The sequence below is a fragment of the Oncorhynchus gorbuscha genome, linkage group LG19 (genome assembly GCF_021184085.1).
Source record: "Oncorhynchus gorbuscha isolate QuinsamMale2020 ecotype Even-year linkage group LG19, OgorEven_v1.0, whole genome shotgun sequence".
NCBI lineage: Eukaryota > Metazoa > Chordata > Actinopteri > Salmoniformes > Salmonidae > Oncorhynchus > Oncorhynchus gorbuscha.
In genome coordinates this window covers 69291533-69319032 of record NC_060191.1, presented here as the reverse complement: position 1 = coordinate 69319032, position 27500 = coordinate 69291533, and the positions used below count along the sequence as shown (strand labels likewise).

The 27500-nt window shown below is 47.5% G+C and overlaps 1 protein-coding gene across 4 annotated transcripts in view; it reads right to left on the bottom strand.

Annotated features, from left to right (window-relative positions):
- Nucleotides 1-27500, bottom strand: part of si (sucrase-isomaltase (alpha-glucosidase)) — a 123813-nt gene that overhangs the window by 32330 nt on the left and 63983 nt on the right. For all 4 annotated transcript variants that reach the window (XM_046313680.1, XM_046313681.1, XM_046313683.1 and 1 more), the window contains exons 20-29: nucleotides 26605-26661; nucleotides 24523-24647; nucleotides 23800-23888; nucleotides 22272-22321; nucleotides 21940-22107; nucleotides 17846-18004; nucleotides 17417-17623; nucleotides 17021-17175; nucleotides 16564-16732; nucleotides 15023-15119 (exon numbers count right to left, since the gene is read on the bottom strand). In XM_046313680.1, the coding sequence (XP_046169636.1) occupies nucleotides 15023-15119; nucleotides 16564-16732; nucleotides 17021-17175; nucleotides 17417-17623; nucleotides 17846-18004; nucleotides 21940-22107; nucleotides 22272-22321; nucleotides 23800-23888; nucleotides 24523-24647; nucleotides 26605-26661 (1276 nt within the window). The remainder of the gene's footprint in view (nucleotides 1-15022; nucleotides 15120-16563; nucleotides 16733-17020; nucleotides 17176-17416; nucleotides 17624-17845; nucleotides 18005-21939; nucleotides 22108-22271; nucleotides 22322-23799; nucleotides 23889-24522; nucleotides 24648-26604; nucleotides 26662-27500) is intronic.

Sequence of the window (27500 nt, the reverse complement as noted above, 5' to 3'; positions counted from 1 at the left end):
TAAATAACAGCTGGTGCACGATATCTAAGGAAGGTAGACTATCTCATGATAAGCTGTAGACCACACAATCTACCTAGAGAGTTTTCATCTGTATTTTTCGTAGCTGTTTACAAACCACCACAGTCAGAGGCTGGCACTAAGACAGCATTGAATGAGCTGTATTCTGCCATAAGCGACCAAGAAAATGCTCACCCAGAGGCAGCGCTCCTAGAGGATGGGGACTTTGTTAAATGAGCAACCAGAGGAAAAAGATCTCTGGACCACCTATTGTCATGTTTTGTCTTATATTGTCTTGTCATTTTGCTTTCCCTTCTGTTCGTTTTTCCCCCTGCTGGTCTTTTTAGGTTCGTTCCCTTTTTTCTCTCTCCCTCCCTCTCTCTCTTCTCTCTATCGTTCCGTTCCTGCTCCCAGCTGTTCCTATTCCCCTAATCAATCATTTAGTCTTTCCACACCTGTTCCCTATCTTTTCCCCTGATTAGAGTCCCTATTTCTCCCCTTGTTTTCCGTTTCTGTCCTGTCGGATCCTTGTATATTGTTCACCGTGCTGTGTCTTTGTATCGCCCTGTCGTGTCGTGTTTCCCTCAGATGCTGCGTGGTGAGCAGGTGTCTGAGTCTGCTACGGTCAAGTGCCTTCCCGAGGCAACCTACAGTTTATGATCGAGTCTCCAGTCTGTTCTCGTCATTACGAGTGGAATTGTTTTTTATGCTTTATTTACCGCTCCGATTTGTCTAGGAGTATTGCTATTTCCTTTACTGGATTAAAGACTCTGTTTTCGCCAAGTCGCTTTTGGGTCCTCATTCACCTGCATAACAGAAGGATCCGACCAAAGAATGGACCCAGCGACTACAGACGCTCGTAACACTGCCGTCGAGATCCAAGGAGCCATGCTCGGCAGACACGAGCAGGAATTGTCTGCTGCTCGTCATGCCGTGGAGAACCTGGCCGCTCAGGTTTCCGACCTCTCTGGACAGTTCCAGAGTCTTCGTCTCGTGCCACCTGTTACTTCCTGGTCTGCCGAGCCTCCGGAACCTAGGGTTAATAACCCACCTTGTTACTCCGGGCAGCCCACGGAGTGCCGCTCCTTTCTCACCCAGTGTGATATTGTGTTCTCTCTCCAACCCAACACATACTCTAGAGAGAGAGCTCGGGTTGCTTACGTCATATCACTCCTTACTGGCCGGGCTCGAGAGTGGGGCACAGCTATCTGGGAGGCAAGGGCTGATTGTTCTAACAATTACCAGAACTTTAAAGAGGAGATGATTCGGGTTTTTGACCGTTCAGTTTTTGGTAGGGAGGCTTCTAGGGCCCTGGCTTCCCTATGCCAAGGTGATCGATCCATAACGGATTACTCTATAGAGTTTCGCACTCTTGCTGCCTCTAGTGACTGGAACGAGCCGGCGCTGCTCGCTCGTTTTCTGGAGGGACTCCACGCAGTGGTTAAAGATGAGATTCTCTCCCGGGAGGTTCCTTCCAGTGTGGACTCTTTGATTGCTCTCGCCATCCGCATAGAACGACGGGTAGATCTTCGTCACCAAGCTCGTGGAAGAGAGCTCGCGTCAACGGTGTTTCCCTGCTCCGCATCGCAACCATCTCCCTCCTCTGGCTCAGAGACTGAGCCCATGCAGCTGGGAGGTATTCGCATCTCGACTAAGGAGAGGGAACGGAGGATCACCAACCGCCTGTGCCTCTATTGCGGACTTGCTGGACATTTTGTCAATTCATGTCCAGTAAAAGCCAGAGCTCATCAGTAAGCGGAGGGCTACTGGTGAGCGCTACTACTCAGGTCTCTCCATCTAGATCCTGTACTACTATGTCGGTCCATCTACGCTGGACCGGTTCGGGTGCTACATGCAGTGCCTTGATAGACTCTGGGGCTGAGGGTTGTTTCATGGACGAAGCATGGGCTCGGAAACATGACATTCCTTTCAGACAGTTAGACAAGCCTACGCCCATGTTCGCCTTAGATGGTAGTCATCTTCCCAGTATCAGATTTGAGACACTACCTTTAACCCTCACAGTATCTGGTAACCACAGTGAGACTATTTCCTTTTTGATTTTTCGTTCACCTTTTACACCTGTTGTTTTGGGTCATCCCTGGCTTGTATGTCATAATCCTTCTATTAATTGGTCTAGTAATTCTATCCTATCCTGGAACGTTTCTTGTCATGTGAAGTGTTTAATGTCTGCCATCCCTCCCGTTTCTTCTGTCCCCACTTCTCAGGAGGAACCTGGCGATTTGACAGGAGTGCCGGAGGAATATCATGATCTGCGCACGGTCTTCAGTCGGTCCCGAGCCAACTCCCTTCCTCCTCACCGGTCGTATGATTGTAGTATTGATCTCCTTCCGGGGACCACTCCTCCTCGGGGTAGACTATACTCTCTGTCGGCTCCCGAACGTAAGGCTCTCGAGGATTATTTGTCTGTGTCTCTTGACGCCGGTACCATAGTGCCTTCTTCCTCTCCGGCCGGGGCGGGGTTTTTTTTTGTTAAGAAGAAGGACGGTACTCTGCGCCCCTGCGTGGATTATCGAGGGCTGAATGACATAACGGTTAAGAATCGTTATCCGCTTCCCCTTATGTCATCAGCCTTCGAGATTCTGCAGGGAGCCAGGTGCTTTACTAAGTTGGACCTTCGTAACGCTTACCATCTCGTGCGCATCAGAGAGGGGGACGAGTGGAAAACGGCGTTTAACACTCCGTTAGGGCATTTTGAGTACCGGGTTCTGCCGTTTGGTCTCGCCAATGCGCCAGCTGTTTTTCAGGCATTAGTTAATGATGTTCTGAGAGACATGCTGAACATCTTTGTTTTTGTCTACCTTGACGATATCCTGATTTTTTCACCGTCACTCGAGATTCATGTTCAGCACGTTCGACGTGTTCTCCAGCGCCTTTTAGAGAATTGTCTCTACGTGAAGGCTGAGAAGTGCTCTTTTCATGTCTCCTCCGTTACTTTTCTCGGTTCCGTTATTTCCGCTGAAGGCATTCAGATGGATTCCGCTAAGGTCCAAGCTGTCAGTGAGTGGCCCGTTCCAAGGTCACGTGTCGAGTTGCAGCGCTTTCTAGGTTTCGCTAATTTCTATCGGCGTTTCATTCGTAATTTCGGTCAAGTTGCTGCCCCTCTCACAGCTCTTACTTCTGTCAAGATGTGTTTTAAGTGGTCCGGTTCCGCCCAGGGAGCTTTTGATCTTCTAAAAGAACGTTTTACGTCCGCTCCTATCCTCGTTACTCCTGACGTCACTAGACAATTCATTGTCGAGGTTGACGCTTCAGAGGTAGGCGTGGGAGCCATTCTATCCCAGCGCTTCCAGTCTGACGATAAGGTTCATCCTTGCGCTTATTTTTCTCATCGCCTGTCGCCATCTGAACGCAACTATGATGTGGGTAACACGAACTGCTCGCCATCCGCTTAGCCCTAGGCGAATGGCGACAGTGGTTGGAGGGGGCGACCGTTCCTTTTGTCGTTTGGACAGACCATAAGAACCTTGAGTACATCCGTTCTGCCAAACGACTTAATGCTCGTCAAGCTCGTTGGGCGTTGTTTTTCGCTCGTTTCGAGTTTGTGATTTCTTACCGTCCGGGTAGCAAGAACACCAAGCCTGATGCCTTATCCCGTCTTTTTAGTTCTTCTGTGGCTTCTACTGATCCCGAGGGATTCTTCCTTATGGGCGTGTTGTCGGGTTGACAGTCTGGGAATTGAAAGACAGGTTAAGCAAGCACTCACGCACACTGCGTCGCCGCGCGCTTGTCCTAGTAACCTTCTTTTCGTTCCTGTTTCTACTCGTCTGGCTGTTCTTCAGTGGGCTCACTCTGCCAAGTTAGCTGGTCATCCCGGCGTTCGAGGCACTCTTGCTTCTATTCGCCAGCGCTTTTGGTGGCCGACTCAGGAGCGTAACACGCGCCGTTTCGTGGCTGCTTGTTCGGACTGCGCGCAGACTAAGTCATGTAACTCTCCTCCTGCCGGTCGTCTCAGAACGCTTCCCATTCCTTCTCGACCATGGTCTCACATCGCCCTAGACTTCATTACCGGTCTGCCTTTGTCTGCGGGGAAGACTGTGATTCTTACGGTTGTCGATAGGTTCTCTAAGGCGGCACATTTCATTCCCCTCGCTAAACTTCCTTCCGCTAAGGAGACGGCACAAATCATCATCGAGAATGTGTTCAGAATTCATGGCCTCCCGTTAGACGCCGTTTCTGACAGAGGCCCACAATTCACGTCACAGTTTTGGAGGGAGTTCTGTCGTTTGATTGGTGCGTCCGTCAGTCTCTCTTCCGGGTTTCATCCCCAGTCTAACGGTCAAGCAGAGAGGGCCAATCAGACGATTGGTCGCATACTACGCAGCCTTTCTTTCAGAAACCCTGCGTCTTGGGCAGAACAGCTCCCCTGGGCAGAATACGCTCACAACTCGCTTCCTTCGTCTGCTACCGGGTTATCTCCGTTTCAGAGTAGTCTGGGTTACCAGCCTCCTCTGTTCTCATCCCAGCTTGCCGAGTCCAGCGTTCCCTCCGCTCAAGCGTTTGTCCAACGTTGTGAGCGCACCTGGAGGAGGGTGAGGTCTGCACTTTGCCGTTACAGGGCACAGACTGTGAGAGCCGACAATAAACGTAGGATTAAGAGTCCTAGGTATTGTTGCGGCCAGAGAGTGTGGCTTTCCACTCGCAACCTTCCTCTTACGACAACTTCTCGTAAGTTGACTCCGCGGTTCATTGGTCCGTTCCATGTCTCCCAGGTCGTCAATCCTGTCGCTGTGCGACTGCTTCTTCCGCGACATCTTCGTCGCGTCCATCCTGTCTTCCATGTCTCCTGTGTCAAGCCCTTTCTTCGCACCCCCGTTCGTCTTCCCTCCCCCCCCCTCCCGTCCTTGTCGAGAGCGCACCTATTTACAAGGTACGTAGGATCATGGACATGCGTTCTCGGGGACGGGTCACCAATACTTAGTGGATTGGGAGGGTTACGGTCCTGAGGAGAGGAGTTGGGTTCCGTCTCGGGACGTGCTGGACCGTTCACTGATTGATGATTTCCTCCGTTGCCGCCAGGATTCCTCCTCGAGTGCGCCAGGAGGCGCTCGGTGAGTGGGGGGGTACTGTCATGTTTTGTCTTATATTGTCTTGTCATTTTGCTTTCCCTTCTGTTCGTTTTTCCCCCCTGCTGGTCTTTTTAGGTTTGTTCCCTTTTTTCTCTCTCCCTCCCTCTCTCTCTTCTCTCTATCGTTCCGTTCCTGCTCCCAGCTGTTCCTATTCCCCTAATCAATCATTTAGTCTTTCCACACCTGTTCCCTATCTTTTCCCCTGATTAGAGTCCCTATTTCTCCCCTTGTTTTCCGTTTCTGTCCTGTCGGATCCTTGTATATTGTTCACCGTGCTGTGTCTTTGTATCGCCCTGTCGTGTCGTGTTTCCCTCAGATGCTGCGTGGTGAGCAGGTGTCTGAGTCTGCTACGGTCAAGTGCCTTCCCGAGGCAACCTACAGTTTATGATCGAGTCTCCAGTCTGTTCTCGTCATTACGAGTGGAATTGTTTTTTATGCTTTATTTACCGCTCCGATTTGTCTAGGAGTATTGCATATTTCCTTTACTGGATTAAAGACTCTGTTTTCGCCAAGTCGCTTTTGGGTCCTCATTCACCTGCATAACACCTATACTCCGCACACAGAGACGCATACAAAGCTCTTCCTCGCCCTCAATTTGGCAAATCTGACCATAATTATATCCTCCTGATTCCTGATTACAAGCAAAAATTAAAGCAGGAAGCACCCGTGACGAGATCAAGAAAAATGTGGTCAGATGAAGCAGATCTTAAACTACAGGACTGTTTTGCTATCACAGACTGGAATATGTTCCGGGGATTCCTCCGATGGCATTGAGGAGTACACCACATCAGTCATTGGCTTCATCAATAAGTGCATCGATGATGTCGTCCCCACAGTGACCGTATGTACGTACATACCCCAATCAGAAGCCATGGATTACAGGCAGCATCCTCACTAAATTAAAGGCTTGAGCTGATGGATTCAAGGAGCGGGACTCTAAACCGGAAGGAAGCATATAAGAAATCCCGCTATGCCCTCCAAAGAACCATCAAACAGGCAAAGCTTCAATACAGGACTAAGATCGAATCGTACTACACGATGAGCTAAACTACTTCTATGCTTTCTTCGAGGCAAATAACACTGAAACATTACAGACTACAAAGGGAAGCACAGCCGGGAGCTGCCCAGTGACACAAGCCTACCAGACAAGCTAAACTACTTCTATGCTTGCTTCGAGGCAAATAACACTGAAACATGCATGAGTGCACCAACTGTTCTGGAAGACTGTGTGATCATGCTCTCCGAACCTCTCCCTGACCGAGTCTGTAATGCCAACATGTTTTAAGCAGACCACCATAGTGCCTGTGCCCAAGAACACTATGGTAATCTGCCAAAATGACTACTGACTGGCTGGTCAAGGCTCACAGCAGCACCATTATCCCAGAAACCCTAGCTAGACCCACTCCAATTTGCATACCGCCCAAATAGATCCACAGATGATGCAATCTCTATTGCACTCCACACTATCCTTTCCCACCTGGACAAAAGGAACACCTATGTGAGAATGCTATTCATTGACTACAGCTCAGCGTTCAACACCATAGTACCCTCAAAGCTAAGGACCCTGGAACTAAACACCTCCCTCTGCAACTGGATCCTGGACTTCCTGAAGGGCCACCCCCAGCCACGCTGATCCTCAACACAGGGGCCCCTCATGGTTGCGTGCTCAGTCCCCTCCTGTACTCCCTGTTCACTCATGACTGCACGGCCAAGCAGACTCCAACACCATCATTAAATTTGCAGGTGACATAACAGTAGTAGGCCTGTTGTTTCTGGTTTCTGAATGATTATTTCCCTTCTGTAGCAAACTGGCTCAAATTAAGATACTACATCTGTAGAAAGAGGGTGTTTTGAGCTGTAGTTAGAAAAATAGGTGCTATCCAGAACTTAAAAGTGTTCTTCAGAGAACTCTTTGAAGAACCATTTTGGTTCCCGGTAGAACCCTCTGTGGAAATGTAAATGAAAATGAAAGGATTCTACATGGAACCCAAAATGGTTCTCCTATGAGAGTGGTCACCAATCTTTTCTGAGTCAAAATCAGCTGAGATCAGAATGATTTTTAACATAACCTATTAAAAACAGTACCGCAGTAGCAGTACAATATCACCGCATATTGGCTTTGCTTGACTTGCCCTGCCAATGCATTGTTGTTTGGAATATTTTTTTAAATGATACTAAAACTTTTGAGATAAGACTAAATGTTCTAACCGGTAGTTGTATTACTTGTGGGACACAGCTGAGTGAGGTACATTAAAAATAATTCGCCTTTTATTTTTATTTTGGGCTGATTTCCTGCATCTGATGGTCTGTCTCAACTACTCAACCACTCAACATCCCTCCTCTCTCCTTATCCACCACTGACACTGACCAAATTCATGTTGTTACTCCTATGAACAGAGAGAGAGAAAGAAAGAGAGAGAGATAGAGAAGGGGAAATGAGTGGGTGTGTTAGAGGGAGGCAGAGACTGCTAATGCTCCGAAAGATCTGAAGTCACATTCCAATGCCAATACAGAGAGAACAACTAAGAGAGAGAGAGGGATGGGGGGTGGGGTAGAACCGACCTAGAATACATCACAATAAAATGCCGTCCGCATTACCTCCCGCAAGAATTATCTTCGGTCATCGTCACAGCCGTGTATATTCCCCCTCAAGCCGATACCACAACGACTCTCAAGGAACTACACTGAACTTTTATGCAAACTGTAATCATCCTGTAAACCTCATATCCTGAAGTTGCATGTATTGTAGCTGGAGACTTGAACAATCTGAGGAAAACACTACGGAAGAGGAATCAACTATGAGGAACTGTGTGTAGATTGATGTATAAAAAAAAACAATTTAATCAATTTAGTATAAGGCTGTAACGTAACATAATGTGGAAAAAGTGAAGGACTCCAACCTCTCCACAATGGCCAAGACCAGAGAGCTGTGTTAGGACATCAGGGATACAATTGTAGACCTGCACAAGGCTGGGATGGGCTACAGGACAATAGGCAGGCAGCTTGGTGAGAAGGCAACAACTGTTGGCGCAATTATTAGAAAATGGACGAAGTTCAAGATGACGGTCAATCACCCTCGGTCTGGGGCTCCATGCAAGATCTCACCTCGTGGGGCATCAATGATCATGAGGAAGGAGAGGGATCAGCCCAGAACTACACGGCAGGACCTGGTCAATGACCTGAAGAGAGCTGGGACCACAGTCTCAAAGAAAACCATTAGTAACACACTACGCCGTCATGGATTAAAATCCTGCAGCGCACGCAAGGTCCCCCTGCTCAAGCCAGCCAATGTCCAGGCCCGTCTGAAGTTTGCCAATGACCATCTGGATGATCCAGAGGAGGAATGGGAGAAGGTCATGTGGTCTGATGAGACCAAAATAGAGCTTTTTGGACTAAACTCCACTCACCGTGTTTGGAGGAAGAAAAAGGATGAGTACAACCCTAAGAACACCATCCCAACCGTGAAGCATGGAGACAGAAACATCATTCTTTGGGGATGCTTTTCTGCAAAGGGGAGAGAACGACTGCACCGTATTGAGGGGAGGATGGATGGGGCCATGTATCGCAAGATCTTGGCCAACAACCTCCTCCCTCAGTAAGAACATTGAAGATGGGTCGTGGCTGAGTCTTCCAGCATGACAACGACCTGAAACACACAGCCAGGGCAACTAAGGAGTGGCTCCGTAAGAAGCATCTCAAGGTCCAGGAGCAGCCTTGCCAGTATCCAGCCTAACCTAACCTGAATCCAATAGAAAATCTTTGGAGGGAGCTGAAAGTCCGTATTGCCCAGCGACAGCCCAGAAACCTGAAGGATCTGGAGAAGGTCTGTATGGAGGAGTGGGCCAAAATCCCTGCTGCAGTGTGTGCAAACCTGGTCGAGAACTACAGGAAACGTACGATCTCTGTCATTTCAAACAAAGGTTTCTGTACCAAATATTTAGTTCTGCTTTTCTGATGTATTAAATACTTATGTCATGCAATAAAATGCAAATTTAAAACAAATACAGACCTCTACATGCTTTGTAAGTAGGAAACCTGCAAAATCGGCAGTATATCAAATACTTGATCTCCCGACAGTATGTGTTTATGTGACTGATAACATCTGCTAAATATGTTCATGCGACCAATACATTTTTATTTAATTTGAGTATCATTACATTTAACAGTCACATTTCAGTCATTTCGCAGACAGTCTTATCCGAAGGACTGAAAAACATTGTCCTATTGTCATGTTTGTCATTTATTATCATGTCTTGTCCCTGTGCTCCCCATTCTATTCGTTTCCCTCTGCTGGTCTTATTTGGTTCTTTCCCTCCTTCTATCCCTCTCTCTCCCCCTCCCTCTCTCACTCTCTCGCTCTCTCTTCTCTCTATCGTTCCGTTCCTGCTCCCAGCTGTTCCTATTCCCCTAATCATCATTTAGTCTTCCCACACCTGTTCCCGATCCTTTCCCCTGATTAGAGTCCCTATTTATTCCTTTGTGTTCCGTTCCTGTCCCGTCGGTTCCTTGTTTAGTATTCACCATGCTGTGATTGCGTTTCGCCCTGTCCTGTCGTGTTTTTGCTGTGATTGTGTATCGCCCTGTCCTGTCGTGTTTTTTGCCTTCATCAGATGCTGCGTGTGAGCAGGTGTCTCTGTCAACTACGGCCTGCGCCTACCCGAAGCGACCTACAGTCTGTGGCCGCTTCTCCAGTTATTCCCCTCTACAGACTAGAGGATTTTTGTTATTCCCTGTTTGGACTTAAATAAACTCTGTTTCTGTTAAGTCGCTTTTGGGTCCTCTTTCACCTGCAAGACAGAAGGAACCGACCAAGGAATGGACCCAGCGACTTCAGACGCTCGTTACACTGCCGTCGAGATCCAAGGAGCCATGCTCGGCAGACACGAGCAGGAATTGTCTGCTGCTCGCCATGCCGTGGAGAACCTGGCCGCTCAGGTTTCCGACCTCTCTGGACAGTTCCAGAGTCTACGTCTCGTGCCACCTGTTACTTCCTGGCCTGCCGAGCCTCCAGAACCTAGGGTTAATAACCCACCTTGCTACTCCGGGCAGCCCACTGAGTGCCGCTCCTTTCTCACGCAGTGTGAGATTGTGTTCTCTCTCCAACCCAACACATACTCTAGAGAGAGAGCTCGGGTTGCTTACGTCATTTCACTCCTTACTGGCCGGGCTCGAGAATGGGGCACAGCTATCTGGGAGGCAAGGGCTGATTGCTCTAACAAGTTCCAGAACTTTAAAGAGGAGATGATTCAGGTTTTTGACCGTTCAGTTTTTGGTGGGGAGGCTTCTAGGGCCCTGGCTTCCTTATGCCAAGGTGAACGGTCCATAACGGATTATTCTATTGAGTTTCGCACTCTTGCTGCCTCTAGTGAGTGGAACGAGCCGGCGCTGCTCGCTCGTTTTCTGGAGGGACTCCACGCAGTGGTTAAGGATGAGATTCTCTCCCGGGAGGTTCCTTCAGATGTGGACTCTTTGATTGCTCTCGCCATCCGCATAGAACGACGGGTAGATCTTCGTCACCGGGCTCGTGGAAGAGAGCTCGCATCAACGGTGTTTCCCTGCTCCGCATCGCAACCATCTCCCTCCTCTGGCTTTGAGACTGAGCCCATGCAGCTGGGAGGGATTCGCATCTCGAATAAGGAGAGGGAACGGAGGATCACCAACCGCCTGTGCCTCTATTGCGGAGTTGCTGGACATTTTGTTAATTCATGTCCAGTAAAGCCAGAGCTCATCTGTAAGCTGAGGGCTACAGGTGAGCGCAACTACTCAAGTCTCTCCATCAAAGTCCTGTACTACTTTGTCGGTCCACCTACGCTGGACCGGTTCGGGTGCTACATGTAGTGCCTTGATAGACTCTGGGGCTGAGGGTTGTTTCATGGACGAAGCATGGGTTCGGAAACATGACATTCCTTTCAGAGAGTTAGAGAAGCCTACGCCCATGTTCGCCTTAGATGGTAGTCATCTTCCCAGTATCAGATTTGAGACACTACCTTTAACCCTCACAGTATCTGGTAACCACAGTGAGACTATTTCTTTTTTGATTTTCCGTTCACCGTTTACACCTGTTGTTTTGGGTCATCCCTGGCTAGTATGTCATAATCCTTCTATTAATTGGTCTAGTAATTCTATCCTATCCTGGAACGTTTCTTGTCATGTGAAGTGTTTAATGTCTGCCATCCCTCCGTTTCTTCTGTCCCTACTTCTCAGGAGGAACCTGGCGATTTGACAGGAGTGCCGGAGGAATATCATGATCTGCGCACGGTCTTCAGTCGGTCCCGAGCCAACTCCCTTCCTCCTCACCGGTCGTATGATTGTAGTATTGATCTCCTTCCGGGGACCACTCCTCCTCGAGGTAGACTATACTCTCTGTCGGCTCCCGAACGTAAGGCTCTCGAGGATTATTTGTCTGTGTCTCTTGACGCCGGTACCATAGTGCCTTCTTCTTCTCCGGCCGGGGCGGGGTTCTTTTTGTTAAGAAGAAGGACGGTACTCTGCGCCCTGCGTGGATTATCGAGGGCTGAATGACATAACGGTTAAGAATCGTTATCCGCTTCCCCTTATGTCATCAGCCTTCGAGATTCTGCAGGGAGCCAGGTGCTTTACTAAGTTGGACCTTCGTAACGCTTACCATCTCGTGCGCATCAGAGAGGGGGACGAGTGGAAAACGGCGTTTAACACTCCGTTAGGGCATTTTGAGTACCGGGTTCTGCCGTTCGGTCTCGCCAATGCGCCAGCTGTTTTTCAGGCATTAGTTAATGATGTTCTGAGAGACATGCTGAACATTTTTGTTTTTGTCTATCTTGACGATATCCTGATTTTTTCTCCGTCACTCGAGATTCATGTTCAGCACGTTCGACGTGTTCTACAGCGCCTTTTAGAGAATTGTCTCTACGTAAAGGCTGAGAAGTGCTCTTTTCATGTCTCCTCCGTTACTTTTCTCGGTTCCGTTATTTCCGCTGAAGGCATTCAGATGGATTCCGCTAAGGTCCAAGCTGTCAGTGATTGGCCCGTTCCAAGGTCACGTGTCGAGTTGCAGCGCTTTTTTAGGTTTCGCTAATTTCTATCGGCGTTTCATTCGTAATTTCGGTCAAGTTGCTGCCCCTCTCACAGCTCTTACTTCTGTCAAGACGTGTTTTAAGTGGTCCGGTTCCGCCCAGGAGCTTTTGATCTTCTAAAAGAACGTTTTACGTCCGCTCCTATCCTCGTTACTCCTGACGTCACTAGACAATTCATTGTCGAGGTTGACGCTTCAGAGGTAGGCGTGGGAGCCATTCTATCCCAGCGCTTCCAGTCTGACGATAAGGTTCATCCTTGCGCTTATTTTTCTCATCGCCTGTCGCCATCTGAGCGCAACTATGATGTGGGTAACCGTGAACTGCTCGCCATCCGCTTAGCCCTAGGCGAATGGCGACAGTGGTTGGAGGGGGCGACCGTTCCTTTTGTCGTTTGGACAGACCATAAGAACCTTGAGTACATCCGTTCTGCCAAACGACTTAATGCCCGTCAAGCTCGTTGGGCGTTGTTTTTCGCTCGTTTCGAGTTTGTGATTTCTTACCGTCCGGGTAGCAAGAACACCAAGCCTGATGCCTTATCCCGTCTGTTTAGTTCTTCTGTGGCTTCTACTGATCCCGAGGGGATTCTTCCTTATGGGCGTGTTGTCGGGTTAACAGTCTGGGGAATTGAAAGACAGGTTAAGCAAGCACTCACGCACACTGCGTCGCCGCGCGCTTGTCCTAGTAACCTCCTTTTCGTTCCTGTTTCCACTCGTCTGGCTGTTCTTCAGTGGGCTCACTCTGCCAAGTTAGCTGGTCATCCCGGTGTTCGAGGCACTCTTGCGTCTATTCGCCAGCGCTTTTGGTGGCCGACTCAGGAGCGTGACACGCGCCGTTTCGTGGCTGCTTGTTCGGACTGCGCGCAGACTAAGTCGGGTAACTCTCCTCCTGCCGGTCGTCTCAGACCGCTCCCCATTCCTTCTCGACCATGGTCTCACATTGCCTTAGACTTCATTACCGGTCTGCCTTTGTCTGCGGGGAAGACTGTGATTCTGACGGTTGTCGATAGGTTCTCTAAGGCGGCACATTTCATTCCCCTCGCTAAACTTCCTTCCGCTAAGGAGACGGCACAAATCATTATTGAGAATGTATTCAGAATTCATGGCCTCCCGTTAGACGCCGTTTCAGACAGAGGCCCGCAATTCACGTCACAGTTTTGGAGGGAGTTCTGTCGTTTGATTGGTGCGTCCGTCAGTCTCTCTTCCGGGTTTCATCCCCAGTCTAACGGTCAAGCAGAGAGGGCCAATCAGACGATTGGTCGCATACTACGCAGCCTTTCTTTCAGAAACCCTGCGTCTTGGGCAGAACAGCTCCCCTGGGCAGAATACGCTCACAATTCGCTTCCTTCGTCTGCTACCGGGTTATCTCCGTTTCAGAGTAGTCTGGGTTACCAGCCTCCTCTGTTCTCATCCCAGCTTGCCGAGTCCAGCGTTCCCTCCGCTCAAGCGTTTGTCCAACGTTGTGAGCGCACCTGGAGGAGGGTGAGGTCTGCACTTTGCCGTTACAGGGCACAGACGGTGAGAGCCGCCAATAAACGCAGGATTAAGAGTCCAAGGTATTGTTGCGGCCAGAGAGTGTGGCTTTCCACTCGCAACCTTCCTCTTACGACAGCTTCTCGTAAGTTGACTCCGCGGTTCATTGGTCCGTTCCGTGTCTCCCAGGTCGTCAATCCTGTCGCTGTGCGACTGCTTCTTCCGCGACATCTTCGTCGCGTCCATCCTGTCTTCCATGTCTCCTGTGTTAAGCCCTTTCTTCGCACCCCCGTTCGTCTTCCCTCCCCCTCCCGTCCTTGTCGAGAGCGCACCTATTTACAAGGTACATAAGATCATGGACATGCGTTCTCGGGGACGGGGTCACCAATACTTAGTGGATTGGGAGGGTTACGGTCCTGAGGAGAGGAGTTGGGTTCCGTCTCGGGACGTGCTGGACCGTTCACTCATCGATGATTTCCTCCGTTGCCGCCAGGATTCCTCCTCGAGTGCGCCAGGAGGCGCTCGGTGAGTGGGGGGTACTGTCATGTTTGTCATTTATTATCATGTCTTGTCCCTGTGCTCCCCATTCTATTCGTTTCCCTCTGCTGGTCTTATTTGGTTCTTTCCCTCCTTCTATCCCTCTCTCTCCCCCTCCCTCTCTCACTCTCTCGCTCTCTCTTCTCTCTATCGTTCCGTTCCTGCTCCCAGCTGTTCCTATTCCCCTAATCATCATTTAGTCTTCCCACACCTGTTCCCGATCCTTTCCCCTGATTAGAGTCCCTATTTATTCCTTTGTGTTCCGTTCCTGTCCCGTCGGTTCCTTGTTTAGTATTCACCATGCTGTGATTGCGTTTCGCCCTGTCCTGTCGTGTTTTTGCTGTGATTGTGTATCGCCCTGTCCTGTCGTGTTTTTTGCCTTCATCAGATGCTGCGTGTGAGCAGGTGTCTCTGTCAACTACGGCCTGCGCCTACCCGAAGCGACCTACAGTCTGTGGCCGCTTCTCCAGTTATTCCCCTCTACAGACTAGAGGATTTTTGTTATTCCCTGTTTGGACTTAAATAAACTCTGTTTCTGTTAAGTCGCTTTTGGGTCCTCTTTCACCTGCATGACACCTATATCCTATCGGAACACCTGCAGCTGAAATGACACCAGTGTTCTTTCATTCCTGGATACAGAAAGTTCTTCAGCAAAGTTCTTTATTCAGTCTGGTCCAGAAGGAGAGAAGCATGTGACTCTTTTCAGTGTGTGCTATGAAGAATTGTCTCGAATGATGTAAGTTAAATACTGTACATTCTGTCAGAAGGACATATGCTAAAACGTCCTCACACGTTCACATACATATACATGGATGAATATGACTGTGTGCATATGGCCAGGCACATAAAGTGTGTGTGTGAATGTGCGCGTTGTCCTCACCCATAGCGTTGCTGTTCAGCAGTAGTACACCATGAGCATCGGCGGTCGTCTCTAGACCCATATAAAAGGGATGCACACCATAGCCATTCAACTTATACTGTACCGGGAGAGAAAGAGAGAGAGACAGAGATTAAAAATGATGCATTAGATCCCAGAGAGTCCCAGAGTTAATTTGAGTGGAGGCACAGATAGAGACTGGATACTGAGTTCCCACTGTGGAGGCAGAGATAGAGACTGGATACTGAGTTCCCTCTGTGGAGGCACAGATAGAGACTGGATACTGAGTTCCCTCTGTGGAGGCACAGATAGAGACTGGATACTGAGTTCCCTCTGTGGAGGCACAGATAGAGACTGGATACTGAGATCCCTCTGTGGAGGCACAGATAGAGACTGGATACTGAGTTCCCTCTGTGGAGGCACAGATAGAGACTGGATACTGAGTTCCCTCTGTGGAGGCACAGATAGAAACTAGATACTGGGTTCCCTCTGTGGAGGCAGAAATATAGATTGAATGCTGAGTTCCCTCTGTGGAGGCAGAGATATAGATTGAATGCTGAGTTCCCACTGTGGAGAAAAAGATAGAAATTCCTGGTGGCATAAGGATGTGGCGTGATGTCACGTGTCAGAAGAGAAAGGTTGTTAGCTCTAACAAGGACTGACAGCTAATGACGACACACACAATCACACAAAAACGCACGAGCACACCCACACACACACACACACACACACACACACACACACACACACACACACACACACACACACACACACACACACACACACACACACACACACACACACACACACACACACACACACACACACACATAGGAGAGGCTCAAGAGGGGAACATACACACTGCATTACCCTGTGGAGTTGTCATAACAGCTCAGCAATTAAACAGGATAATGCAGCCACGAGCAGACTTCTTGGCCCTGCATGTGTTGGGCATTATGAATGTCATGATTATACTGGTCCATCTGGTCAAATGCCAACAGACACTGATAGGAAGTTTTCAATGTAATATAATGTCTACTCTGTTTGGGACTGTGTGTGTGTGTGTGTGTGTGTGTGTGTGTGTGTGTGTGTGTGTGTGTGTGTGTGTGTGTGTGTGTGTGTGTGTGTGTGTGTGTGTGTGTGTGTGTGTGTGTGTGTGTGTGTGTGTGTGTGTGTGTGTGTGTGTGTGTGTGTGTGTACGTTTGCGTGTGTGTGTGTGTGTGTGTGTGTGTGTGTATGTGTGTGTGTGTGTGTTATGTGTGTGTGTGTGTGTGTGTGTGTGTGTGTGTGTGTGTGTGTGTGTGTGTGTGTGTGTGTGTGTGTGTGTGTGTGTGTGTGTGTGTGTGTGTGTGTGTGTGTGTGTGTGTGTGTGTGTGTGTGTGTTTGTATGTTTGTATGTTTGTGTAAGTGTACGTTTGTGTGTGTATGTGTGTGTGTATGTGTGTGTGTGTATTTATGTATGTATGTGTGTATCTGTGTGTCTGTGTCTGTGTCTGTGTGTGTGTGTGTATGTTTGTGTGTGTATGTGTCTGCGAGTGACTCACCCCAGGAGGCTGGTCCTTTGTGAACATGCCCCAGGTATGATAGTTGAGATCGTGCTTGTATGAGGCGTGTTCTGTCTCTCCAAAGCCATAGACATAATCTGAAGACAGACGTGTTGACACCTGGATGAACAGATCTGAGAAGGTAAAGCCTGGCAACGCAGAGTCCCATCTGAGAGAGAGACAGAGAGAGAGAGACAGAGAGAAACAGAGAGAGAGAGAGAGAGAGAGAGAGAGAGAGAGAGAGAGAGAGAGACAGAGAGAGAGAGAGACAGAGAGACAGAGAGAGAGAGAGAGAGAGAGAGAGAGAGAGAGAGAGAGAGACAGACAGAAATAGCATGGGACGAAGAGTGGAAATTTTTATTCATCCTTCACCATTGTAGTCATTGTTTGTATCCCATTCTCATATCTATGGTGGAGTTAGCATCCAGGGACTGTTGCTATGAGGGAGGTCACTTACATTAATGTGCCAGTGCTCTTTCTGATGACCTGGATGCCAAAAGGCTGTTTTTTGACCTGGACAATATAAAGTCTCTTGGTCTCATCTGTCTCTGGGGTGGAGGGGACATTAAGGGGGACAGGAACCTCAAATCGCTTATTTGTAGGGTCATAGATCTAGAAAGAGAGAGAGAGAGACAGACAGACAGACAGACAGACAGACAGACAGACAGACAGACAGACAGACAGACAGACAGACAGACAGACAGACAGACAGACAGACAGACAGACAGACAGACAGACAGACAGACAGACAGACAGACAGACAGACAGACAGACAGACAGACAGACAGACAGATGAGTACCATGTGACACTAACTGAGTCATTCCAATCTTTCAGTCATAAGAGGGAAGGAACCTTAAACTGCAGTAGGTCTGCACTGTGGTATTTGATCTCCACTCTGAGAGAGTTTATATCTGGAGATTCTGGTCTCCCGCTGCTCCGGAGCCCAGCGTTCCGCGTGATGTCGAAGCTCCAGCCAGAAGGTTGCTCTATCACCGTGGTAGCGGTGTAACCATAGTCTTCAGGGTAGTAACACCACGGGACGCCCTCAGTGGTAGACGTCTGGTCAGGAGAGAGACATTCAAAGTATCAACATGGGTGTTTTGATTAAATACCTTTCGGAGGAACTGAGTGTGTGTGTGTGTGTGTGTGTGTGTGTGTGTGTGTGTGTGTGTGTGTGTGTGTGTGTGTGTGTGTGTGTGTGTGTGTGTGTGTGTGTGTGTGTGTGTGTGTGTGTGTGTGTGTGTGTGTGTGTGTGTGTGTGTGTGTGTTTTTGAGACCCACCCCCCAGATGCAGCCCCTGGCCCTACACTTGGTCTCGTCACTGTCGGGCTCTGGGTAGCAGTCAAAGCGCTGGATCTCTGGCACTGGATCACTGACCTGGTCCCATCGCACTGTGTAGTTCTGACCCAGAATCAGATTCAAATCTTTCAGATACAACACCTAGGACCAAGAGAGGAGGGGGGGGGGGGGTAGGTGACAGAGGGGGAACGAGATGGGTGGGGGGACAAAGTGAGAGACAGAGAGTATATTTAAGCAATAAGTCATGATGGGATGTGGACTATGGCCAATATACCACTCCTAAGGGCTGTTCTTATGCATTATTATGGAGTTGCTCCCCAATTTGCTGCTATAAAAGCCTCCACTCTTCTGGGAAGACGTTCCACTAGATGCTGGAACATTGCTTTGGGGACTTACTTCCATTCAGCCACAAGAGCATTAATGAGGTCAGGCACTAATGTTAGGTGATTAAGCCTGGATTGCAGTCGGCTTTACAATTCATCCCAAAGGTGTTGGATGGGGTTGAAGTTCTTCCACACCGATCTCGACAAACCATTTCTGTATGGACCTCGCTTTGTGCTTGGGGGCGTTGTCATGCTGAAACAGGAAAGGGCCTCCCCCAAACTGTTGCCCCAAAGTTGGAGGCACAGAATAGTCTAGAATGTCATTGTATGCTGTAGCATTAAGATTTCCCTTCACTGTAACTAAGGGGCCTGAACCATGAACAACAGCCCCAGACTATTATTAATCATCCACCAAACTTTACAGTTGGCGCTACGCTTTTGGGCAGGTAGTGTTGTCCTAGCATCCGCCAAACCCAGATTCGTCCGTCAGACGGCCAGATGCAGAGGCGTGATTCATTCCTCCAGAAAATGTGTTTCCACAGCTCAGAGTACAATGGTGGGAAGCTTTACACCACTCAAGCCGACGTTTGGCACTGCTCACGGTGATGTTAGGCTTGTGTGCGGCTGCTCGTCCATGGAAACCCAGTTCATGAAGCTCCAGACGAAAAGTTATAGTGCTGACGTTACTCCCAGAGGCAGTTTGGAACTTGGTAGTGAGTGTTGCAACCTGAGGAAAGAAGCAGGAGCTTGTGTGGCCTGCCACTTCGCGGCTGAGCTGTTGTTGCTCTAACTTGGCAAATCAGTTAAAGAACAAATTCTTATTTCCAATGACGGCCTACTGGGGAAAAGTGGTTTAATTAACTGCCCCGTTCAGGAGCAGAACAGATTTTTACTTTGTCAGCTCAGGAATTCGATACAGCTAACTTTCGGTTACTGGCCCAAAGCTCGAACCACTAGGCTACCGGCCATCCTGAAATATCAGTGCTTAAAGTTGACCGGGGCAGCTCTAGCAGGGCAGAAACTTGACAAACTGACGTGTTGGAAAGGTGACATCCTATGAGCTCTTCAGTAAAGCCATTCTAATGGCAATGTTTGTCTATGGAGATTGCATGGCTGGGTAAACAATTTAATACAACTGTCAGCAATGAGTGTGGCTGAAATAGACAAATCCTAATAAAGACAATTCCTCCTGACAGGTTATACTGTAGGTAACCCTGGCCTGTCAGTGTCTGAGGTTTAGCTAACGCTTTTACCTACCTACCTACCTACCTACCTACCTACCTACCTACCTACCTACCACCATGTTAGTACCTCTATCATACCTATCTACCACCATGTTAGTACCTCTATCCAACCTACCTACCATGTTAGTACCTCTATCATACCTACCACCATGTTAGTACCTCTATCATAACTACCACCATGTTAGTACCTCTATCATAACTACCACCATGTTAGTACCTCTATCCTACCTACCACCATGTTAGTACCTCTATCCTACCTACCACCATGTTAGTACCTCTATCCTACCTACCACCATGTTAGTACCTCTATCCTACCTACCACCATGTTAGTACCTCTATCATACGTACCATGTTAGTACCTCTATCCTACCTACCACCATGTTAGTAGGTACCTCTATCACACCTACCTACCATGTTAGTACCTCTATCACACCTACCTACCATGTTAGTACCTCTATCACACCTACCTACCATGTTAGTACCTCTATCACACCTACCAACCATGTTAGTACCTCTAGCACACCGACCTACCATGTTAGTACCTCTATCACACCTACCACCATGTTAGTAGCTCTATCATACCTACCTACCACCATGTTAGTAGTTACCTCTATCACACCTACCTACCATGTTAGTACCTCTATCATACCTACCTTCCATGTTAGTACCTCAATCATACCTACCTACCGTGTTAGTACCTCTATCATACCTACCTACCATGTTAGTACCCCAATCATACCTACAATGTTAGTACATCTATCGTACCTACCATGTTAGTACCTCAACCATACCTACAATGTTAGTACATCTATCGTACCTACCATGTTAGTACCTCAACCATACCTACAATGTTAGTACATCTATCGTACCTACCATGTTAGTACCTCTATCACACCTATCTACCACCATGTTAGAAGTTACCTCTATCACACCTACCTACCATGTTAGTACCTCCATCATACCTACCTACCATGTTAGTACCGCAATCATACCTACAATGTTAGTACCTCTATCGTACCTACCATGTTAGTACCTCAACCATACCTACAATGTTAGTACCTCTATCATACCTACCTTCCATGTTAGTACCTCAATCATACCTACCTACCGTGTTAGTACCTCTATCATACCTACCTACCATGTTAGTACCCCAATCATACCTACAATGTTAGTACCTCTATCGTACCTACCATGTTATTACCTCAACCATACCTACAATGTTAGTACCTCTATCGTACCTACCATGTTAGTACCTCTATCACACCTATCTACCACCATGTTAGAAGTTACCTCTATCACACCTACCTACCATGTTAGTACCTCCATCATACCTACCTACCATGTTAGTACCGCAATCATACCTACAATGTTAATACCTCTATCGTACCTACCATGTTAGTACCTCAACCATACCTACAATGTTAGTACCTCTATCGTACCTACCATGTTAGTACCTCAACCATGCCTACAATGTTAGTACATCTATCGTACCTACCATGTTAGTACCTCTATCACACCTATCTACCACCATGTTAGAAGTTACCTCTATCACACCTACCTACCATGTTAGCACCTCTATCATACCTACCTACCATGTTAGTACATCTAACATACCTACCTACCATGTTAGTACCTCAATGATATTTACAATGTTTGTACCTCTATCGTACCTACCTACCACCATGTTAGTACCTCTATCATACCTACCTACCATGTTAGTACCTCTATCATACCTACCTACCATGTTAGTACCTCTATCATACCTACCTACCATGTTAGTACCTCTATCATACCTACCTACCATGTTAGTACCTCTATCATACCTACCTACCATGTTAGTACCTCTATCATACCCTCCTACCATGTTAGTACCTCTATCATACCCTCCTAACATGTTAGTACCTCTATCATACCTACCTACCATGTTAGTACCTCTATCATACCTACCATGTTAGTACCTCTATCATACCCTCCTACCATGTTAGTACCTCTATCATACCTACCTACCATGTTAGCACCTCTATCATACCTACCTACCACCATGTTAGTACCTCTATCATACCTACCTACCTACCTACCTACCATGTTAGTACCTCTATCATATCTACCTACCATGTTAGTACCTCTATCATACCTACCTACCTACCTACCTACCATGTTAGTACCTCTATCATACCTACCTACCTACCTACCTACCTACCTACCTACCTACCTACCTACCAACCTACCATGTTAGTACCTCTATCATACCTACCTACCACCATGTTAGTACCTCTTTCCTGACCATAATGTGGAACATTTACTTCCATATCTTCCTCTGGAAGACTAACCTTGAACTGAATTATATGACCGTATCTTCTCCTACTGCTTATGTTGGGTTTCTCACTAAGGTAAGATAAATACAGAAAGATAGAACTGGTGGGGAGGGTAGGTAGTTATCTCAAGGTCCTCCGCTCCACTGTATCTGTGAGAGTCATGTATGTTGGGTAGCAACAGCAGCCTTGGTTACCTGCTTGACGGTGTCGTATTTGAAAGTAGATACGACGACATTGTTGTTGTTGTGGGTAACATTGACAGTCATGGGGGGGCTGGAGACTCCCAACACAGTGATGTTCTCAAACTTCAGGTTGTTTGGGTCACTGTACCCAGAATGCATCACCTGGATGGTCAACTCGCCCTGCAGAGAGAGAACATACAGAGTAGACATGACTGTAAGTCGCTTTGGATAAAAGCGTCTGCTAAATGGCATTTATTATTATTATTATAGAATGACGTTATACCTAGACACTGATCTTAGGTGAGATTTTACTTGTTTTGTTATCATTAATAACATCTACTTACATTGTTCAAAGAGAACTGGTAGTGCATGTAGTTGCCAGTTTCAACGGTGTCTGTGAGAGAGAGAGAGAGAGACATAGAGAGAGAGAGAAAGAGAGAGAGAGAGAGAGAGAGAGAGAGAGAGAGAGAGAGAGAGAGACATAGAGAGAGACATAGAGAGAGACATAGAGAGAGAGAGAGAGAGAGAGAGAGAGAGAGAGAGAGAGAGAGAGACAGAAAGAGAGAGAGACGCAGAAAGAGAGAGAGAGATGGGGGAGTTGAATTATACAAGCAAGTCCTCATCTTCCCAAGAAACACTTTTTTGGTTACTACATGATTTTTGGAAACTACATGTGTTATTTCATAGTTTTGATGTCTTCTCTAATAGTCAAACAATTAAGAAAAAACAACTAATGAGTAGGTGTGTTCAAACGTTTAACTGGGACTGTATATGTTACCCCCCATTTCTAAACGACAGTTGTGCTCCTATACACAAACATCTATGCACACAAACACACACACAAACATAAACATAGACACACACATGTAGACACACACATGTAGACACACACATGTAGACACACACATGTAGACACACAAACATAGACACACACATGTAGACACACACATGTAGACACACAAACATAGACACACACATGTAGACACACACATGTAGACACACAAACATAGACACACACATGTAGACACACACATGTAGACACACACATGTAGACACACACATGTAGACACACAAACATAGACACACACATGTAGACACACACATGTAGACACACAAACATAGACACACACATGTAGACACACACATGTAGACACACACATGTAGACACACAAACATAGACACACACATGTAGACACACACATGTAGACACACAAACATAGACACACACATGTAGACACACACATGTAGACACACACATGTAGACACACAAACATAGACACACACATGTAGACACACAAACATAGACACACACACATGTAGACACACACATGTAGACACACAAACATAGACACACACATGTAGACACACACATGTAGACACACACATGTAGACACACAAACATAGACACACACATGTAGTCACACACATGTAGACACACAAACATAGACACACACATGTAGACACACACATGTAGACACACAAACATAGACACACACATGTAGACACACACATGTAGACACACAAACATAGACACACACATGTAGACACACACATGTAGACACACACATGTAGACACACACGTAGACACACAAACATAGACACACACATGTAGACACACACATGTAGACACACACATGTAGACACACACATGTAGACACACAAACATAGACACACACATGTAGACACACATGTAGACACACACATGTAGACACACAAACATAGACACACACATGTAGACACACACATGTAGACACACACATGTAGACACACAAACATAGACACACACATGTAGACACACACATGTAGACACACACATGTAGACACACACATGTAGACACACACATACACACAAACTCTGACTTCATTAAATACCTCGAGAGTCTCCGTCATCCCAGAATAGCTCTCCTGCTGCTCTGTTGTTGTCATCGAGCGCAACGATCAGACCCATGGGGTTACGCCGGCTGAGGGGAACACACACACACACACACACACACACACACACACACACACACACACACACACACACACACACACACACACACACACACACACACACACACACACACACACACACACACAGACACACACACACACACACACACACACACACACACACACACACACACACACACACACACACACACACACACACACACACACACACACACACACACACACACACAGACACAGACACAGACACAGACACAGACACAGACACACACAGACACACACAGACACACACACACACACACACACCCCCACACAGACACACACACACACACGTCACAATTTTTTTCAAGGAACTAAAATCAAAAAGGGAAATTAACCCCTTTGAAGTTGTTTAATATGTATAAACTTGGCAGTTCGAACCCTGAATGCTGTTTGGCTCAAAGCTGTGGTATATCAGACCGTACACCACGGGTATGACAAAACAGTTTATAATAGCAGACACAGTATACTTAAGCAATCAGGACCTCAGGGGTTTGTGGTATATGGCCAATATACCACTGCCAAGGGCTGTATCCAGGCAGTCCTCAGGCCTTATTGTTTACGTATATTGTGCATGACTGTGCAATCGTTCATGGATGTGTGTACCTGTAAACAGTTGTGACCGCAGGTCTCTGAATAGGTAGAATAGCTCCGCCCCTGATGTGTAAACCAAGCTTGTCTGCAGGCAGGTATATATCAACGTGATTCTTACGGACTGTAATTCGCTCTTCCTGATTGGTCAATGGGAAAATAATCAACTAGTTGGAAAGCACAACATAAAGTACGCTGGGCAGAAGAAAGGGTGGAATAACATGTTCTTATACATACAGTAGATGTAGCGGTATTGAGGACAGAGATGGAGTGAGAGACTGAGAGATGATTTTCCTATAGCCCCCTTGCCTATCTCTGTCCATGAGGGTATTTTGCCTTCTCATACTAAAATAGCTCACTTGCTCACACACACACACACACACACACACACACACACACACACACACACACACACACACACACACACACGCACACACGCACACACGCACACACGCACACACGCACACACGCACACACGCACAGTTACACAGCACAGCAGCTCAAAGAAAAATTCCAAGCCTCAATTAATTTCTAACATCCTAAGGACGGAATGTTCAGACCAGCTCAGGACAATTTAGAGTACTTCTTCTCTCTCTCTCATTCTCTATTCTCCATCTGGGATATGAAGGTAGAGAGAGAGAGCAGGGAGTCACTAGAGCGTCTGGAAGTAATTTCAGATCGCATCGCCTCATTGTCAGTGCTAAGTAGTACTCCCCTCCTCCCCCTCCTCCCCCTCCACTCCTCCCCCTCCACTTGTCTTCCTGTTTCACTCCCCCTCCTCCCCCTTTCCTCCCCCACTCCTCCTCTCCTCTCGTCTTCCTCTTCCAATCCTCCCCCTCCTCCCCCTCCTCAACTTGTCTTCCTCTTCCACTCCTCCCACTCCCCCACTCCCCCTCCACTCGTCTTCCTCTTCCCCTCCTCCACTCCTCCCCCTCCTCAACTTGTCTTCCTCCTGCTTCCCTCTTCTCTTCACCCTCCTCAACTCCTCCCCCTGCTCTACACCGTACCTTCCCAACTTGTTCCCTCTTCCACTCCTCCCCCTCCGCAACTCGTCTTCCTCTTCCACTCCTCCCTCTCCTCCCCCCCCACCTCAACTTGTCTTCCTCCTCCTCTCCTCCCCTTCCTCAACTCATCTTCCCCTTCTCTTTCCTCTTATCCTATCCTCTCATTTTGTCTTCTCCTTTTACTCTCATCTCCTCCAACATCTCTCCTCCTGTTCCCCTCATCTCCTCCAACATCTCTCCTCCTGTTCCCCTCATCTCCTCCAACATCTCTCCTCCTGTTCCCCTCATTTCCTCCAACATCTCTCCTCCTGTTCCTCTCATCTCCTCCAACATCTCTCCTCCTGTTCCCCTCATCTCCTCCAACATCTCTCCTCCTGTTCCTCTCATCTCCACCAACATCTCTCCTCCTGTTCCTCTCATCTCCACCAACATCTCTCCTCATGTTCCCCTCATCTCCTCCAACATCTCTCCTCATGTTCCCCTCATCTCCTCCAACATCTCTCCTCCTGTTCCCCTCATCTCCTCCAACATCTCTCCTCCTGTTCCTCTCATCTCCTCCAACATCTCTCCTCATGTTCCTCTCATCTCCTCCAACATCTCGACTCATGTTCCTCTCATCTCCGCCAACATCTCTCCTCATGTTCCTCTCATCTCCTCCAACATATCGACTTCTTTCCTCTCCTGTCAGGTACCTTTTTCCTCCTAATTGACTGCACCGCACCCCTTCCTCCTCCCACCCCCGTAACCTCATTGGCCCACCAGGACAAGGCGCAGCAGTGAGGAAACCAATCTAAACTCTCATCTGATCAGAAGCTCTTTACACAGCTGTGTGATGCCCAAATTAGGTCCCGCAGGATCTCAACACCCCTTTAATCAATGAGACAGGGAGATTCTCTTTCTAGTGTCTCTGTGTCTCCTCTGTCCTTCTTCCTACATATTTCCTCCCTTATCTCTATCCCTCTGAATCTGACTTATATAGTACAGCAGTGGTTCTCTTCTCCAGTGTGCTTTATGTAAAGCTCTTGTAAATAGTCTACTCCTTTTTCATGTCTTTCTAGGAAGGAAGCAAAGATGAAGTAAACAGAATGCTCACCTTTTCATAGTCAAACCACACAGCGTCTGGGACGTAGGCTTGGATCCACTCCACCCCCTGCAGAAATCAACCAATCACGCATCAGCAAGGGCAAAACAAACACCAAATGAGGTAATTGGTTGAGCAGACTTCTCCCTATTTCTCTCCACACAACATGGCCGATCCAAAAACGAAACAGCCTTGGCAATGTTCTAACAGTAGAGGATCTGGGTTTGGTTGAAGTTATGCCTGCATCACAACTGGATGTGGGGTCACAATCAAAAGCAAAGGCACCATCAAGAGATGGACAATGGCCTTTGAGGATTGTAGGGCGGCAGACATGAGTAATCGATAACCAAGCGGCTGTCCTTTGATAGAGCTGTCTTAACTGTGTTCACTGTCCTGCTGACAGACGGGAACACAGAGAGAACAGAGAGATGAAACAGAGACAAAGAACAGAGGGAATGAAAAGAATAGAGAGAAAGAGAATGATGTGTCCTTTTCAAGCAGAGCGATGGTAAAGCATGCCGTCTGTGAACACCACAAGTTCTCCTCTCTCTAACTTTAAAGCCACTGCTGACACCATTTGTTCCACTGGCCTGCCTTGTCCCCTTTAATGTTCTACAGAACCCTGTCATTAGGGATCGGAGAGAGGCAATTATATGAAGAGGAGAAGAAAGAGGGGATGGACAAAAGTGGTCAAGAAGAAGAAGTTTCAAGTAGTATTAGTTGTATGTACAGTACGGAATATGCATTTTTTTTACACCATCCAACAAAATGCTTACTGCAGGTTCCTTCTCGACCATGAAACAACACAAATAAACAGTAAAAAAATCACAACAGGAACATAAAGTAAATGGCCCTGTAGAATAGAATAAACATTTTAGCACCAGTATAATACAGGAAGGCACAATTTA